This window comes from Euprymna scolopes, chromosome 33 (genome assembly GCF_053919585.1).
Source record: "Euprymna scolopes isolate OS-2025 chromosome 33, ASM5391958v1, whole genome shotgun sequence".
Classification (NCBI taxonomy): Eukaryota; Metazoa; Mollusca; class Cephalopoda; order Sepiida; family Sepiolidae; genus Euprymna; species Euprymna scolopes.
In genome coordinates this window covers 60,208,287-60,227,172 of record NC_136514.1, presented here as the reverse complement: position 1 = coordinate 60,227,172, position 18,886 = coordinate 60,208,287, and the positions used below count along the sequence as shown (strand labels likewise).

Sequence of the window (18,886 nt, the reverse complement as noted above, 5' to 3'; positions counted from 1 at the left end):
CAAGAACTTATTTACTTTAGACTTGAACACATCCATATTGTAGTCAGCCGGAAAGCAGGAAAACGGAAGACAATTCCACAGGCGTGCAGTTCTAAGAAAGAAGATTTGTTCATGGAATCTACGTTTAGGTTTAGGCACAGATAAAGAGTGGGGGAAATTATTGATAGTGTTTACAGCTAGACGAGTGTTTCTTGTGAAAGTTTGGCGAGGGGGGACCATAGATTGAAGCTCAGTTGAACACTTTCCATGAAAATAACGATACATCAGAGACAAACTCGCAACATCTCTTCTGTAAGATAGAGGTTGCAAGGAGGAGAAAAGGACATCTCCCACGAGGCTACGAAGTCTATTTTGAACTCTATCAAGGCAGGACAAGTCCTTTCTAGCAGCTCCTGTCCAGATGTGGCAACAGTATTCCATCCTTGGACGTACCTGGCTCTTATATAGGTAGAGAATAGCATCAGCAGTGAGATATCTACTGGATCGATAGAAAGATCCCACCATTTTTCCAGCGGCCTTGGCAACAGATTTGATATACGTGTTCCATTTAAGATCAGGAGTAATGGTCAAGCCCAGAGCTTGTCAAAACTTGAGGCCTCCTGAAGACGAGAGCCATTCATTTCAATTGATGACAAATGTGGATTAGAATGTTGATGATGTAAAGAGAGAAGCTTGGTTTTAGATGCATTAAAAGTAACCAGCCACTCCTTTCCCCATTGTACTACGTGCTCAAGATCAGAGGAGAGAGAATTGGAGAGAACTTGGTCGTTTACTGTCTTAGATGTGCTACCATAAATGGTAGTGTCGTCAGCATAAATGTCTACAAATGATGTAAGGATATGATTTGGAAGATCATTAATGTAGATCAGGAAAAGAGTTGGGCCCAGGATGGATCCCTGAGGGACACCGGCATTAATACTGTGAGCTTCTGATTTTTGCCCCTCAACTACTACTCTTATGAACCTATCAGAAAGAAATGATTTAATAATTGAGAAGACTTTTCCAGCTATACCATAGCTAGCGATCTTATGAAGTAAACCTTTATGCCATACCCTATCAAAGGCTTTAGATATGTCAAGAGCAATTGCCCTAGAAAGATTGCCACCGTCGAGAGATTTGCTAATCCTATGCGATATAACTGTAAGGACATCTGCTGTAGATCTAGCAGAACGGAAACCATATTGAGTGTCACTAAGAAGGTTATTTTTGTTGAGATGTTTGATTACTTCTGTATTTAACACAGATTCTAGCAACTTACTCATGACGCACAGGAGACTTATTGGCCTGTACTGAGAGGGGGATGAGCGATCACCTGAATTCTTAAATACAGGGCATACTGATGAGATTTTCCAGGGAGATGGGAAACTATTCTCCTTAAGACAACGTTTAAACAGTTTTGTAAGTATGGGCGCTAATTCAGGTTGAAGTTTTTTGAGTACTATAATTGGAATACCATCAGGGCCAGTTGCTTTACTCGAATCAAGGTTTTTGATTAGCTTCGCAACATCACGTACAGATATACGTATATCACATAGCGTGTTTTCTGATACAGGAGGAAATATTGGGGGTTGGCGGTCTTGGTCTCAAAGGGTAGAATTAGCTGCAAAGTTCTTGACAAAGAGTTTGGCTTTGTCTGATGCTGACGAGATTACCTCAGGTCCATTGATAATAGTTGGGATGGAGCACACGCTTCTGTTCAGGATTCTGTTTGCTATTTGCCAAAACTGGTGGGAACCAAGCCGCTGCTCAGCTACTTTGGACTTAACAGATTGAGCATACAACACTCTTGCGTTCCTTATTACTTTCTTACAATGGTTGCTGGCAGTCCTGAAAACGGCTTTAGTTTCCATACATCTATTACGTTTGAAGCAGTGGAAGAAGTGATTTCTGTGCGCAATGGCAGCAGCACATTCTGGAGAGAACCATGGCTGGCTGTTAGGTTTTTGCTGAAACTTTTTAGAGGGTATGAAATGGTCAATACCTACAATTAACCATTCAGTTAGGTCTAATACTATAGAGGACACATCCTTTTTAAACATGGAATGCAGAGGTAGATCAGATATAAATGTACGGAAGCTATCCCAGTCAGCCTTAGTGTATCGATATACTGTACGATGAAGAGGTACGTCTGGGGACTTATTACATTTCATTTTTATCTTAATTGATACAACAGAGTGGTCGGAAGATCCAAGAGGCGACAGAACAGAAACTGAACATAGTTCAGGGCAAGTTGTGAGAAAAAGGTCTAGTAGGCTCGCATACTGGCCGTCATTATCGGGCACACGGGTAGGTTCCTGAACAATCTGAGTGAGGTCATAGGCAATGGAGAAATCATGACAGAACCTCCCCTCATCATCGGTCTTGTTTGAGTGGGTCAACCATTCGACGTTGTGAACATTGAAGTCTCCACATACGTGAATGTTAGCTGAAGGATAAGTAGAAAGAACTTGGTCAATTTTCTCAGATATGCTTTGAAAGATAGTAACTCCGCTGTTGTGGGGGCGATAGAGAGTAAATATAAATGCAGTAGTGTGAGCTAAAGCAACCCGGAAGCACATATAGGGTAAGTTAGGATCTTCCCTGGAGATGTCCCTCCCACATGGAAAGCTATCTTTAATATAGGCACATATTCCATGCCCATGGCGATCTTGGGGGTCAGATTTAGAAGTTAAGTTAGAGTATCCTGAAATTGCAAACTCATCTAGGGAAATAGCCTGTCCAATGCCAGTTTCACTTAAAAATAAAAGGTCTGGTTTAGTCTCCTGTAATTGGGTTTCAACCTCTGGAAGGTTAGAACGAAGACCCCTGATGTTGGAGAAGGAGACATGGTAGTAGGGGTCTACGTTGGAAGTTGGAGAACCGGGTTTTCTGTGATTAGTTTGTTATATTCTTGTTTTTATCTATTTTATAAAAATTTCTGGTTTTATTCGCTTTTGCGAAGATTATATTAGAGTTATTTATGTTTCTAACGATTTTGTTAGTTTTTTTTTAACTATTATAATGATTATGCAATTCTAAATCTTTAATTACGTTTAAAAGGTCATTTTCAAAGTTTATCATAAGGTCTACTGCTTTCACATTTTTTAGGGTTTTAAAACCGTAGGATTCTTTTTCGTTTATGTGTTCGTTTTTGTTAAGGAAGAAATTTGTTGGCCATCGCATTCGGTGTAGTAATTCATCTGTTTTTTAATTAATTTATAATATAACTATGATTGCTAGATGTTGGAATGTTTTTAAACGATATTTCAAAGTTAATACTTTCCATCGCTATTTTTTGGTGTAGTGAAATAAATCTTATTGAGAGAGCTCAACTGTTTCAGGAGCAAGGTATGACTATTTCATTTAATCGCATAAATTAATGTAAGAAAGTATAATTTTATGGGTAAATTTTCAGTATTTACTTCAATAGTGCTCAATCTACCTAGCTTTACTTATGTATTGAGCACTGTTGAAGTAAATACTGAAAATGTATATGTGAAAATTATCTTCTTATATTAATTTATGTGATTAAATGAAATAGTCGTATATATATATATATATATATATATATATATATATATACATATATATGTATATCTATAATATAAAGCTGAATATCTGTGTGTGTGTGTGTGTGTGTGTGTGTGCGTGCGTGTGCGCGTGGTCACGAATAGGCTCCTATATGGTTGACTATTTTAAAAAACTGATTACATATAATGATAGATGTATCGAGACACAGGGATGGGTATGTTTGATCTGGCAGAACGGTGGTTCATAAAAATTGTGGGGTCTGCATTCGCGCCTGGTCCACAAAGTATGAAAATAAATATTTAAAAATTTAAATAAAACGTTTACAAGTGTTTTTGATATAGATGTACATAATAATACTTTGATAAGTATGTTTCAACTTAAATAGGGATGATATAATAAAATTGTGGGGTCTGCGTTCGCGCCTGGCCTCCATAGAATGGAAATAGGCACAAACTTTAATAAAGACTTTTCATATCTATCTGCGTAAGTATACTTTGATAATTATGTTTCAGTTTGAAGAAATATGGTATAATATAATTATGGGGTGTTCGTTCGCGCCTGACTTCCATAGAATGGAAATATGTCACAAAGTTTAACAAGATTTTTTAATATAGATCCACGGAATATTGTGATAAGTATTTCAGTGCGAACAGGTATGGTATAATAAATTATAGCTTTATCTATTTTATTTTTACTTTCATCATATTTTGCTTTGGTTTTGATACCCCCAAATTCGAAGCTATCTCTTTACAACCCTTCCTTTTCATAACCTATTATACTTTCATAAATCAGAGTCCATTTTCTGTAGGCTATTTTTGAACCCAGTCAACGACGGGTACTTTTGCTAGTAACCAATAGCTACTGCGTCATGCATATATATTCGTAATGCCATTGTTCGACCTTCATCTGGCAAATTTAATTTTTTTTTTTAATATTCACACTTTTGTACCGATTATCCTGGGCTAAAACCATAATATAACTTTCGCAGGCATTCAAATACCTTATATATGAAGACTCATGTCTGTAGACCAAAAACTTTACGAAGAGTTTGATAAGCAAAAGTTTTTTAACATAAATATACATGCATACATAAATATATATGGAAAAGGAAGTGTGTTTACTATAAACCATTTATGCAAATATTACGCAAATATAAATTATGTAGAATATCTGCATGAATATAATTACACATAATAGTTAACTAAAGATGATCATCCCATAAACCCCCCCCAAAACTAATAGAGAATTAATTAAAATGAATGTTTTTAAGAATATGCACATTAGCTGAATCTTTTGCTAGTGAATGCAATTCCACTACCTATACATAAGAAAGTTGTATTTTCTTTCTAAATAAATAAAAAAGTTGTTTTTTTAATATGAGTATCAATATATACAAAAAACAAATTTATAAGAGTATATATATATGTATATGCATATATATATATATATATATATATATATATATATATATATATATATATATATATATATAAAAGAATATGGTTTCCAGATTTGCGATAGATACTATCTAGATATAATTATAATTCTTGGCAACTTTGCTGAAATCAATGGATTTCATGTAAGATTTGGTTTTGTTGTGAGGAGAATTAAAAAGCTGACGTTGTTCAATTTGGCTTTTGAAAAAGAAAAAGATAATGGAATTAACATTTGTGAATCAGTTCAAAATCTGACTCGAAAGCCGTCATGAAGCGATTGAACTATGCTAATTTCAATCCATTTACATATTTTAATATTCATATCTTTTTACCACCACAGTTATTCACATCATTGCTCATGACACAAATCCGTTGAAATCAACTAAAATAAGATTCATTTATTCCATGCGTTTATTGTTACATAGCAAGGGCCATGTTTGAGTGGAAAAGTTTGACTTATAGGTCGAGGACCTTTAGAATGGAAGTTAATAAAACCATATGATTCCTGGCTAGGGATTTTCTGTCTTTCTAACTGGCTAAAAACTTACAGCAGAAAATATGTCCCCAGTTAGGTCTAGCTATGTGTCTATCTTTCTATCCCTTCATCTCTCTCTCTCTCTCTCTCTCTCTCTCTCTCTCTCTCTCTCTCTCCCTCATGCACACACACACACACGCACACACATATGCAAACATACCAAAACATTTTCAAATATTTCACTTTGATATTCTTTCTTCAAATCAATCATCACTTGAAAGTTTTGAAATAAAGACAAAACATTGATGAATATATAAATACTTCAGTTTTTTTATAAATTTCATATTTTCCATAACATTGGAATATTATCTCCATAATTTTCATCATATAAGTATCCTTCCACCATACACAGTGCGTTTTGCCCTCCTGTTGGGGACAGCACCAGGGCACATCTTTTCTGCTGCAAGATGAAAAGACATAAATTTTCTAGCCAGATAGGCATATATATATATATATATATATATATATATATATATATATATATATATATATATATATATATATATATAAAGGGAGAGAGAGAAAGAGAAAGAGAGAACTACATGAAATAATAATAATAATAATAATAATAATAATAATAATAATAATAATAATAATAATAATATATTATTATCATTATTATTATTATTATTATTATTATTATTATTATTATTATTATTATTATTATTATTATTATTATGTTATGTATCAACATATAATTTTATGTAAATATTTTCAGTGTTTACTTCGACAGCGCTCACAAATCTTCATGAGGATGAAACGCGGAAAATTCTGTGTAGTATAATATATATATATTTTCAAAACTTCCTATATATATATATATATATATATATATATATATATATATATATATATATGTATATATATATATATATGTATATATATATATATATAGAGAGAGAGAGAGAGAGTGAGAGAGAGAAAGAGAGAGTTAATATAAAGATAAGCGTTTCTAAATGAATATATATGCATATAAATGCATATATATATATATATATATATATATATATATATATATATATATATATATATATATTATAAAACTATCTTGCTCGGACGTTGAAACCGTTTATACGGTTCCGCTTTACGCATGCACATGCGTAAACAAATAAAAACAAAACTATGAAAGTTTTACTTGAATCGACAATTTTTTTCGCGTTTAAAATATGCAAATAAAAAGAAAATCCATCAGCATTTTACGAATTTTATTTGTATTTTTCATTGCAAGTTGGAATCGTTTTCAAACAAAAATAAAACAAATTTTTATGATTTAATATATTTTATATATTCTGTAATTGGCAGTTTAAAGACGACAAAATTACTCAAATTAGCTTGCCAGTCGTTGAAACCGTATTAATAAAAAGAAAATACTTAACTGTCGACATATAATAACATTTAACTTTTTTATAAATATTTGATTGCGTTACCAATAAAAAAAAATCGGGCAAGATTGGAAATTGAGTGGCAAAATACTCTCGATCTGAAGTGTTTCTGATTTAGGACAGCAAAATTAAAGAAAAAAAAAATTCGTCTTTGCAAGCCAACAGTCGCCGGGTTCGAGATCACCACTGTCATCAACCTTCGTCTCTCTACCTCTCCCCGATCTAACCTGTCAACTCCTTTTACACATGTCTCCCGCGTGATTTCGTGTGATTTCGCGTAACTTCCCCCAGAACACACCTTTAAAACTATGGACACCATCTTGATTTCTCTCTCTCTCTTTCGTCCAACCTTGCCCGGTAAGACTTCTGTTTGTTTGATCTTTTTCCCTTTTTATTTTTCCTTTTCCGTCTGCTAACTTTAAATCTCCTATTACTACGCATGTGATATTTAAACAATAATATCGATATTTCAGGAGTTAGCAGTTTAAAATAAGCAGAAATTCTTCTTCAAAAACGAACAATATAAACATAACTTTTTCAAAAATAATAAACATTTTTAATTTATTTTAAACAATATATGCAGAACTTTTTTTTAATTTTAAACGATATAAATTGAACTTTTTATTATTTTAAACAATATAAATCTTTTTATTTCTAATTTTAAACAATATAAATATAAATTTTTATAACTTTATATGATATAAACGTTTCCATTTTTAATTCTAAACAATATAAACAGATTTTTTAAACAAATATTGTTCACGAATACTTTTGCTTATACGACTTCCCCTTAAAACCGTGCATAGTTTTAGCGTCCCAAATTTTTAAAAGGATTATTCCGATTGTATTTTTATTGCAAGTTGGAATCATTTTCAAACAAAAAACAAATATTTTTCTAATGTAAAAAGAACAAAAAACCCTACTTGATCACTTTACATAAAAAAGAAATTTGGTATATTGATTTAAACAAAAACCCAGACTTCAAAGAATGGGTTGATAGCATCAAAAAGTGTATTTCATCGTTAGTTACAATTGTTTCAAGACTATTCGAACAAATCCAAACATTATGTCGTTTGAAAGTTTTCACAAGAACAGCCTTTCTTCAGACTTATTGAATAGAAAACACTTCAACAATAAAATATTATGGAAACCTTTTCCCTTATCAGGAAAAGAAAACAAGCGAAAGTATTTTACTTATATCTCATCCTTGCAAAGTATTTTTTAAGGTTTATATATTTACCTACTTTCATATCTCAATTAAAAAACAAATTCCTAACAAAATACAATGTTACTACTAATTACCTATGTCCATTTAATATGTCTTATTAATACTATTCATTGATTTCTTAAATTAAATTTCTTTATTTAATTTAAAAATTATGTTTGGATCGCCAACGTAGGTTAAATCTTTGGTAATAAAATTAGTATCATGGTTTAGATATGTATTACAAACTTATTACAAACTTATATTTTGAATATGTTAGCCTAGTTTTAATTTGAATTTGTTTAATTAATAATTAAATCATAAATGCATATTAGGAATTTACCAAACCTAGAAACACAGAACGGCTGAAATTACTTCCCTTTCATCGTTATGAATAGATATTAGGATTTTGGTAACTTATAATTTTAACTAAACCTTTAAAATTTCGAACATACAGAGTTATCTCCCTTTCTACATCTAAAATATCCGATAATCGTAAATCTTAATAGGAAAGAACGAAAGAAAATAAAAATGAAGAGGTCAACTGGGCTTTTATCCTGTTCATTGGCTGATTAGGAAGGGTGCGGTGGAAACTAAAAAGCTGATTGTCTAAATAAAAACTCAACAGAATGTGCGTATATAAAAACGAGAGACTACCACAACTCCTCGCATAAGCCTGATAATTTCTAGCATGGATGAACCGCGGAATATTCTGTGTAGCTTAATTGTCATATATATTTTATTGCTACCTAGCTCTACCTACGTAGTGGGCACTGTTGAAGTAAATATTTAAAGTTTACACATAACTTTTTACTTTCGTATATTAATTTATGTGATTAAATGATGTAGCCATATATATATATATATATATATATATATATATATATATATATATATATATTACACAGTGATCACCACTTATCAAGGCCCGGAAGCCACTCAGGGATAAGGGTTATTGCAAGTACATTACGTTAGTGTGGAGAATGTATATATATATATATATATATATATATATATATATATATATATATATATATATATATATCTGTGGTCGGAGAATATATATATATATATATGTGTGTATCTGTGGTTGGAGAATATATATATATATATATATATATATGTATCTGTGGTCGGAGAATTTCTGTCTTTTCGTCTGGTAAAACTTTTAGCAGAAAAGATTAGCCTGGGGGATATCCTCAATACGAGGGCATCATGTGCAGTATTGACGAGTTATTCATCTATCTGTTTCTTGCATACACATGTAAGAAGATACAGAATGATCTCTGTAACAAGAATATATGCAGGTTTTGACACACAGAAGTAGAGAGTGTGAGCAATTTGACGTCCATTTGTAAAGTTCTGCTGGGGAAGTGCTACCATATAATGCGATATAATGAACCGTTTGGAAAGAATTTATGAAAGTTCTTGGGTTAGTAGATGTATAACAGTTTAGGTAATAATGTCAGTTGGCGGAAGAAGACCAATGAAAACATGTGAGAAAGTGATAAGGATGAACCTAGGAGAAAAGAGATAACTTAAGGCCTGGCCAAAGATAGATAAATTTAGAAGTCAATTTCCAAAAGCTGTCGAACACATGCCAGAATGTAAAATGGATGTGAAACCGAAGATGATAATGATGATGATGATCATCACCATCATCTTGTTCATGATGATTTACGTCACATTAGAGAAATTTTTTTAATTTTTTACCATCACTCACCACACAGGATTACACATCTTTCTTTAAGGACTGGAATATAAGGAAACGAATACCCTCTAAATAATAAATCAGAATTTGTTCCAAAAACGGTCAAATGGAATGTCATATATTTTATTATATATGATCGACTATGTCAGGATCATGCATCATGAGCAATACAAGATAAGAGATAATTAGTTTGGAAGTCAATTTCTAAAAGCCGTCCAAGACATGCCAACATGTAATACGGATGTTAAACTGATGATGATGCTGATGACGAATGGACAAATGTAATTTGAATTTTTTATTGCTGTGGAAAATACTAAGCTGTAAATATACAGTTCTACTTTTTTATAGCAAACGCAATGTCAAAAACATGGAGAGGAAAGCATATAAATAAAAAATCCTCATCATATGTATTTCGAATCTCTCCTCATCTATATTCAATTCTCGGAGCCTCAAATATAAGTTCCGTGCTTTCAATGGGCTAGAAATTTCACTGATCTTACTGTATATGAAATCAGAAGAGGCAAAGCAGAATAATTGTCCACTCGAAGATTCAGATTCGATTCCTGATATAAACTTCATCCGTAATATAATTTCCAGCAAAGGTTTCAGTTTCTCAAATTTATTATTTATTGATTAAATTGTTAGGTGAAAGTACAGAATAATTCCTAAAGCCCCTCCTTTCCAGGTTAAGAATAGCTTTCATTATTATTTCAGCATGATCAGTATTATTTAGAAAGCCATTAACATGGAGAAATTGGGGATTATTCTGTACTTGTACCTAACAATTTAATAAATAAATTAATACAGGGTGGAACGATAAACTTGTCGCCATAGAGAAGACGACATAATTCCATTTCCGTTTGAAAAAAAAACAGTTTCCTTTTTTATGTAGATTATCTATTAGTTGAGCAGTTGTGTACAAATCCCAAGAGCAATAGGAGCCTTCTATCCTGTCTCAAAGTGACACAATATTCAACGAGCGAGATTGGGCATGCACTGCAGTACAACTTATGCTCTCTACCAATCCAAGTTATGACAACAGGGCCATTGCCAGCACCATCAAAATGCAAATTCAGACGGTTCAGCTCAACAAGTTTCCGACCATGGTTATAGTCTTTGGTGTGGTTTCAAGTGAGGGTCATATCATTCCACCTCACATCTATGAAGTCGACTTGAAACTCAACCAAAGTGTGCCTGGATGATGCTACAGAGCGTGATGATTCTCCAGTGCTGATGATCCCTGGGTGCAACAGCAGGACTTGGTGCCGGCCCACAAGTCCAAAGAGACCCAAGCTTGACTTCAGAAGTGCTATGACTTTGTACCCTTTTCTCACTGGCATCCCTTCCTCCTCCGACCTGAACTCATTAGACTTCTTCATTTAGTAATATGTTGAGTACTTCACCAGCATAACTGTTGTGGTGGCAACCACTTATTTGCATATGCGAATAACATAACACTATAAATGGCAAGCCTAGGTTGGCCTTGGTGTGTCTTACTCAAATGCCACCAGAAGTGACGCCGAAGAGCGTACATGTCCTCCCACCAAGACTCTCTAACTCGACACCGTCATTTGTACATATTGTAAATATACCTTTTCTTTGATACACTTATTATTGCGTTATCTTGTTGTTTGCGTCTTCATTGTATTTCCTTACTAATTATTGTTCAACCTTGCAACCACAACAGTTGGCGACGAGATATGAAGCGTCAAATATAACAGTTTGACGAAGAACTATTTAAAAAAAAAAAAAGTACAACGCAAAGGTTGACCATTTTTTTTAAGGAATGCAAAGTGTTGACGAGCAAACGGATTTTACGCTAAAGAGAAGTTTCAACTCAAGTGAAAAAAAAAAAACTCTAACGTGGCAAAAGCGACAATTTACGCCGTTTTCTGGGAATCCGATTTGCAGACGAATGTAAAAGTGAATTTTTGTGTTTTCGCTACACGACAAAACTTACTAAAGGACCAACTTGCAAACGAAAAGCGAACTTTGTTCTGTCGCAAAAACGACAGGTCAGACCCGTATTACGAAAAGCAAGGAAGTAACCTACGAAAAATGTTCACCAGTGGATTCTAATTACTGTTCTCCGTAAACAAAACAACAACTAAAGGACTTTTTAATTAATGTTTTGGTTGACGTCGGTACTAAAAGGAAATACCACAGCTAAAACTAAAATTCAAGGAAAGGATTTTTTTTTCTTGAAGTTGTCACGGAATAACGGATAATACAGTAAAACGTCACGGAAAAAAGGTAATCTCAATTTAAGAGGTATTTTAATTACTAAAATACTAGAGAAAAAAAACTCAAAGAACTAAATGTACTGCATACATTTATTCAATTATGACTCGATTAAAAAAAAAAAAAAAAAAAACTTTTATTTTGTGGAAAGAGTTACTTATTAGTAAGTGCCTAAAAACGGAAAGTCAATTCCATTTCGTGATTCCAGATAAACCTGTTTTATTTTTTTTTTTTGCAGCGTGACTCGCAAAAAGAATATATTATTGCAAGCAGCGATATTATTATTGAAAACAGGAGCTTACAGCAATTTGTTTTTTTTTGTTGTAACCCAAACCGGTGTATATGGTACATGGTACAATATTTTTTTAACTACACACTAAAAAAAAAAAAAAAACATGGAAGACTTATCAAAAATGTTCATGCAATTTTTACAAGCACAGGCTGAGCGAGATGAACGCAGACAAGCTACACAAAACGAGTTTTTGCAAACACAAATACAGGCACAGGCTGACCGCGAGGAAGAGAGAGAGGACAGATTATTGAAATGGCAGCAGGAACAAGAAGAAAAGCAGAAAATAGCGCAATTAAAGCAGAAAAAAGTTCAATTGGAACAGGAAGAAAGGCATAAGAAACTACAATTGGAATATGAAGAAAGACAAGATGAACGTTTTGTTAAAACACTGGAACTACTAAAGAGTAATCGAGAAAATGTCGACAGTGTTAATTTCTCCCATATGACTATTTTTAATAGCATGGACACATTTCATTATGTGCCTGAGGAAGAGAAGAATTTTGAAGCATACTACACAAGATACGAGGATGTTTTTCAACTGGACTGTAAAAATTGGCCAAATAGTCAGAAAGTGAGCCTCTTACTCAGAAAATTGGGTACATCAGAACACAGCAAATTCGTAGATTACATATTACCTAAAAAAACTGCGAAATTAGAGTTCATGGAAGCTGTAAAATTACTAAAAGAATTATTTAATCCAAATATATCTTTTTTTCATAAAAGATGGCTGTGCATGAATCTGAGAAAGATGGACAACCAAGATTATTTGACATACGCATCAGTTGTCAATAAAAACTGCGATAATTTTAAGCTTGTAGAACTAACGGTAGAAGATTTTAAATGTCTAATCTTCGCTCAAGGGTTAGTTTCCACGAAAAATGCAGAAATACGCAGACGAGTGTTGTCTAAGCTGGAATCTGAGTAAGATTTAACCCTCCAGAAACTAGCAGAGGACTGTGAAAGGGCCATTACACTAAAAAAGGATTAAAAAAATATAGAAGAATCCGGAGTGGCATATGTAAGAAAAGTTAGAAAACCATACGCACCAACCAAGAACTTTACAAAGAAAAGCAATGGAACGGGATATTCCAAAGATAATAACCATAAATATAGTACACAATATAACAAGCCTCTTCCTAGATATAACTGTAAGAGATGTGCAGAAAAGCATTGGGAATCAGATTGTCCTTATAAAAAGAAAAAATGCTACATTTGTAAGAAGGTGGAACACAAAAGCGATTGCTGCAGATATAAAGATTACACCAGAAAGAGAGTACAGCAAACAAAATCAAATACAAAATTAGACAAAGATCGGCGAAAATACGTAAAAGTGGAAATATTTAAAACATCAATAAAGTTACAACTCGACTCCGGCTCCGATGTTTCTATAATAAACCTGAATACGTGGAAAAAGTTGGGAAAACCGGCCATGATGAAAACTAGTAAAGCAGCTCGGACGGTAACTGGTGGTGGTATAAAATTTGAAGGAGAAGTTGTCCTCCCGATAAAATTGAAAGGGATTTCGAAGAAATTAAAAATATTTGTACTAAAAAATAGTGAAAATCTGTTTGGAATAGATTTAATTGAGAAATTCGGACTATGGGATAAGCCAATCAATACATTCTGTAAAAAATTAGAATGTTCTTCTCCAACAACAGTAAATATAAAAGACGATTTAAAAGAATTATTTCCTGAGGCATTCACGACTAACTTAGGTCGCTGCAATAAATTCAAGGCCTCGTTTGAACTTAAAGAAAACGCCAGCCCAATTTTTAGAAAAAAGCGAAATGTTCCGTTCGCTGGGTTGGAAAAGATTGATAAAGAATTAAATAGATTGGAACAGACGGGAATTCTATCAAAAATAGAACACAGCGAGTGGGCAGCCCCCACCGTATACGTAAAGAAAAAGATATTGAAATCTGTGTGACTTCAAATCTTGGGAGGGGGGTGTTGTGGTGGCAACCACTTATTTGCATATGCGAATAACATAACACTATAAATGGCAAGTCTAGGTTGGCCTTGGTGTGTCTTACTCAAATGCCACCAGAAGTGACGCCGAAGAGCGTACATGTCCTCCCACCAAGATTCTCTGCCTCGACACCGTCATTTGTACATATTGTAAATATACCTTTTCTTTAATACACTTATTATTGCGTTATCTTGTTGTTTGCGTCTTCATTGTATTTCCTTACTAATTATTGTTCAACCTTGCAACCACAACAATAACCTTCCACAACACTAAAGCCAGCCTGATCCCTGCCATTCGCTGAGTATCTGCCGAGTATCCGTCGAGTATTCGCCAAGCTCCTGCTAGCACTTGTGAAAAAGGCATGCTTCCAGTTCCAGACCCGTATCGAGGCAGTGATTGAGGCTGAAGGCGGCTACATTAAATAGATTTCAGTTCTACTACATAATTAAGTTACTTAAATTGATTTTTTTCAATAAAAGTTTTCAAATAAAGCTGTAGTGTTGTTTTCTTTAGGGCAAAAAATTTATCGTTCCACCTTGTATATAAAAATAAATACAAAATTTGGCAAACCATAAGAGTAAGCGACCTAACACAAGAAATCTTTAATATCAGAAACTGAATCTGATCAGACACCGTTTGCTGCAGACTTTTATTCTCTTGATATGTCTCAGCATAACACATCTTCATAAACAGTAAAATTTGCTAAAGGTAAAAAAGCCAATCTGTTTGTGAAAGTGGAAGAATAATGTTCTGTTTCAAGACTTACTTGTTTGCGTGGCATTGGACAGCAGAATAAGTTCCGTCTTTTTCACAGCGTGGAATGAAAGCATTTGGTAAATGGGATAGAAACGAGGCTTCCCTTAATGTGTGGCAATCATCTAGACAAAAAGAAATGAATGAGTAAATTGACGCAGACAACTCTTTATACATGCAAATGATATTTATAAACTGCAACAACAATCAATCCATCGATTAATTAACAATAATCAATCAATAATAATAATAATAATGTATAATAATAATCAAGCAATAATATTCAGTAATAATCAGTCAAAAATATTCAATCAATAATAAATAAATAATAATGATAATAAGCAATCATTAATAATCAGTAATATTCGATCAATAATAAATAATAATAATCAATAATATTAATCAATCAATAATAATCAATAATATAATTATTATTGATTATCATTGGTTGATTAATATTATTATTAATTATAATAATTCATAATAATAATGATATCAATCAATAATGATAATAATAATCAATAGCAATAATAATAAGAAGAAGAACAACAACCTCAACAAAAACAACAACATTAACAAGAAATAAATAATTGTAGAAGCACTATGAATAGTGCCGAAAATAAAAATTAAAAAAAACTAGGAGAATGTGAAATGAAGAGAATGATTGGGGTCGTACATCCAAAGGCAATGATGAAAACGACGAAAACCTTAAGAAAAATCCTTCACTGTTGAAATCAACAAGGCTAATCAATAAATGATTTTAAATAGAAAATTAACGAAACAGACACAGAATATCACACGAATCTGAAAGGAAGTGTTTTTCTTTTTTTCTTGGAAGGTCACCAAAACCCAGAGACGAGTCTAGAATAAGGGGTAGAATGTGAGACAATAAGACCAGTTATGGTGGAACTTGGATAATGCTAGATTATTTAAAAAGACGATTCAACATGAACTTATTCACATTAGATTTGAAGATGACTATGTTATAGTCAGCCGAGAAGCAGACACATTGTATTGCATTCTACAGACAGTGTTGCTATAGATGGTAGTAGGATAAGGGTTAATGAGCGCATATTAGTCAATGGGACAGTATCGTAGTAATCGTTAGTTGTGGAAATTTGGTAAATTGGATTTCTTGAGATGACGGCTCATCAAGAACTTGTTTACATTGGACTTGAAGAAAACCATATTGTAGTCAGTTGGAAAGCGGGAAAACGGAACAGACTTCCACAACTTGCAGTTCTAAGAAAGAAGCTTTTTTCATGAAATCTACATTTAGGTTTAGGCACAGATAAAGAGTGGGAGAAACTATTGATAGTGGTTTCAGCTAGAAAGAGTGTTTATCATGAAAGTCAGGCAAGGGGGGACGATAGATTGGAGCTCAGACTAGCACTTGCCATGAAAATAACGATAAAGAAGAGACAGGCTCGCAAGGTGGGAAAGAGGTTACAGAGAAGAGAAAAGGGCCACCCCCACCAGGTTACAAAGTTTATTTTGAATTCTGTAAAAGCAGGATAATAAGCTTCTAGCAGCAGAATTGCATAAGCAGTGAGCTATCTACTGGAGCAGTAGAATGATCTCACCATTTTTCCAGCCGCCTTAGCAACGGATTGGATGTACGTGTTCCATTTCAGATCAGGAGTAAAGGTCAGACCCAGAAGTTTGTGAAAATATGGCGCCTCCCCAAGATGAGAGTAATTTATTGTAATTGATGCCAGACGGGGATCAGAGCATTAATGATATAAAGATAGAAGCTTCGTTTTAGATGCATAAAAATTAATCACCTACCTCTTCTCCATTGCACCACGTGTTCAAGATCAAAGGAGAGAGAATCAGAGAGAACTTGGTCATTTCCTTTGAAGTCCTGCTGACATTGTCCATTGATAATGATCAACGAATGTTTCACACTCCAATGCCACGGAAATCGGTGAAACTGCCCAATTTTCAATCAAATCGATTGTTTGCCTGCTTTAGTTGGGGACCTATTACAGTGCACCGAGAGAAAGCTTCACATGCTTCCCTGCAGTGAATTAGTTCACAATACATTGTAGTCTAGATTGCACTGCAGAGAACCTACTGTTAATTTTATAAAATTATTTTTTATTTTTATATATAATAGCTTGAATTAAAATTTAAAATGCGAGTGAAGTATTATGGTTCAATTGTACTCTAAACTCTAAACAGAAACATTCATTTCAAACCCATCCTTGTCATATCAACGAACCTACTGTTGATTTTATATGCCTGGCCTTTCTGTTTGTGAAGTGATAATAACTTGAATTTAAGTTGAAAGTGGAAAAGTCAAGTATCATGGTTCAGTTGTGTTTTGAACAGAAACATTTATTTCGAACGTGCCCCTGTCATATCAAAGAACCTACGGTTGATTTTATATGTCGGGTCTTTCTGCATGTTGTGGTAATAAAACTTTTCAAATGCACATGTGATGTTAGGCTGTATTGAGGTTTTAAATTTGGTCAAAATCGCCTGTTCTTTCTTTCTTTGGATTTTTTTGTCTATCGTTTATCGATGCTTATTGAAAACGTTCTAATACAAAACCTATTTAGATAGATAGAACACTGCCAGATACATAAAGTATATTTGTGGGAAATTTCATAAAAATCAGCCCAACTGTTTTGAGAACCAACTCACACACACACACACACACACACACACACACACACACACACACACACACACACACACACACAGTTTATTTTTTGTTATAATAGTAGATGGTGGCATACATACATGATGATTGCAACGTCTTGTCAGACGAGTGCCACTTCCTCAGACACTTAAAGTCCATGAGCCCAAAAATGACTTTCATCACCACAGAACCATTTTAATAGACAAATGCCTGAGGGAGTATCTATACACAGATAATGTTACAGAGCCTTAGCTTTGTACGACAGCTAATTCTCTCTCTCGGTTCAAAATGTTGAGATCCAGCAACAAGCAAGAGCAAGATAGCCAGCAACAAATTAAACTGCAGACCAGCTTAATGCGGGTACTGGTCTCCCGCTTTATGGTTTTTTAAATCAGATTTGCTTCTCCTAGAAAGGTTGCCTTCACCACGGCTTACGGGAGCCCTCTCCACCCCAGCACACACATACATACACACAAACACACACGGTGCTAGTTGGCCGTTGACCCCGAAAAAGGGTTCATTCGCCCTTTGAAAGGTCTTGCTTTTAATCCTTCAGGGAGACTAGCCGCCCTCCTTACCAAACAAATCTGGTGGGGGAACCAGTTTAGTCGCCGGTGACCCGACCATGAGGCAGGTAGTACTGAGTTACATGGTACCAATAGCCTATGACATGACCTGACATACATACATACATACATACATACATACATGCAGACAGACACACATATATACATACATACACGCATACATACATACATACATACATACATGCATACATACATACATGCATACATACATACATACATACATCACTATGTCAATATAAAAGATGTTATTCTCAACACTTGGGCAATGTCGGGTACCCATTCTGACTTGTTTATAAATGTATGACTGAAAATGAAATCAACAATTTAAAAAAACATTAAATATTTCTGAATTTCTATTCTAAAATAAATTTGATTTTTCTATTTCTATTGAGATAATTGAGTCGAATTGAAAGGAAGGAATTAATCAAAATGTAAATTCTATTTTCAATCAAAATAACGCGAAATCATGAAAAATGAATTTTCAAGTTGCAAAAAATAATAAAATATTCGAATGAAAAATAACAGCAAAAGAAAATAAATATTTCAGATAATTATTCATAGTTTGTTTAAAAGAAGATAATTCCCATGCATCCGATTGTGAGTAATTATATATCCACGA

At 33.6% G+C, this 18,886-nt stretch overlaps 1 protein-coding gene across 2 annotated transcripts in view; it reads right to left on the bottom strand.

The window, feature by feature from the left end:
• LOC145258252 (U24-ctenitoxin-Pn1a-like) overlaps positions 1–18,886 on the bottom strand; it is a 551,994-nt gene that overhangs the window by 234,897 nt on the left and 298,211 nt on the right. For both annotated transcript variants that reach the window (XM_080116228.1, XM_080116229.1), the window contains exon 3: positions 15,047–15,158. In XM_080116228.1, coding sequence (XP_079972354.1) covers positions 15,047–15,158 — 112 coding nt within the window. The remainder of the gene's footprint in view (positions 1–15,046; positions 15,159–18,886) is intronic.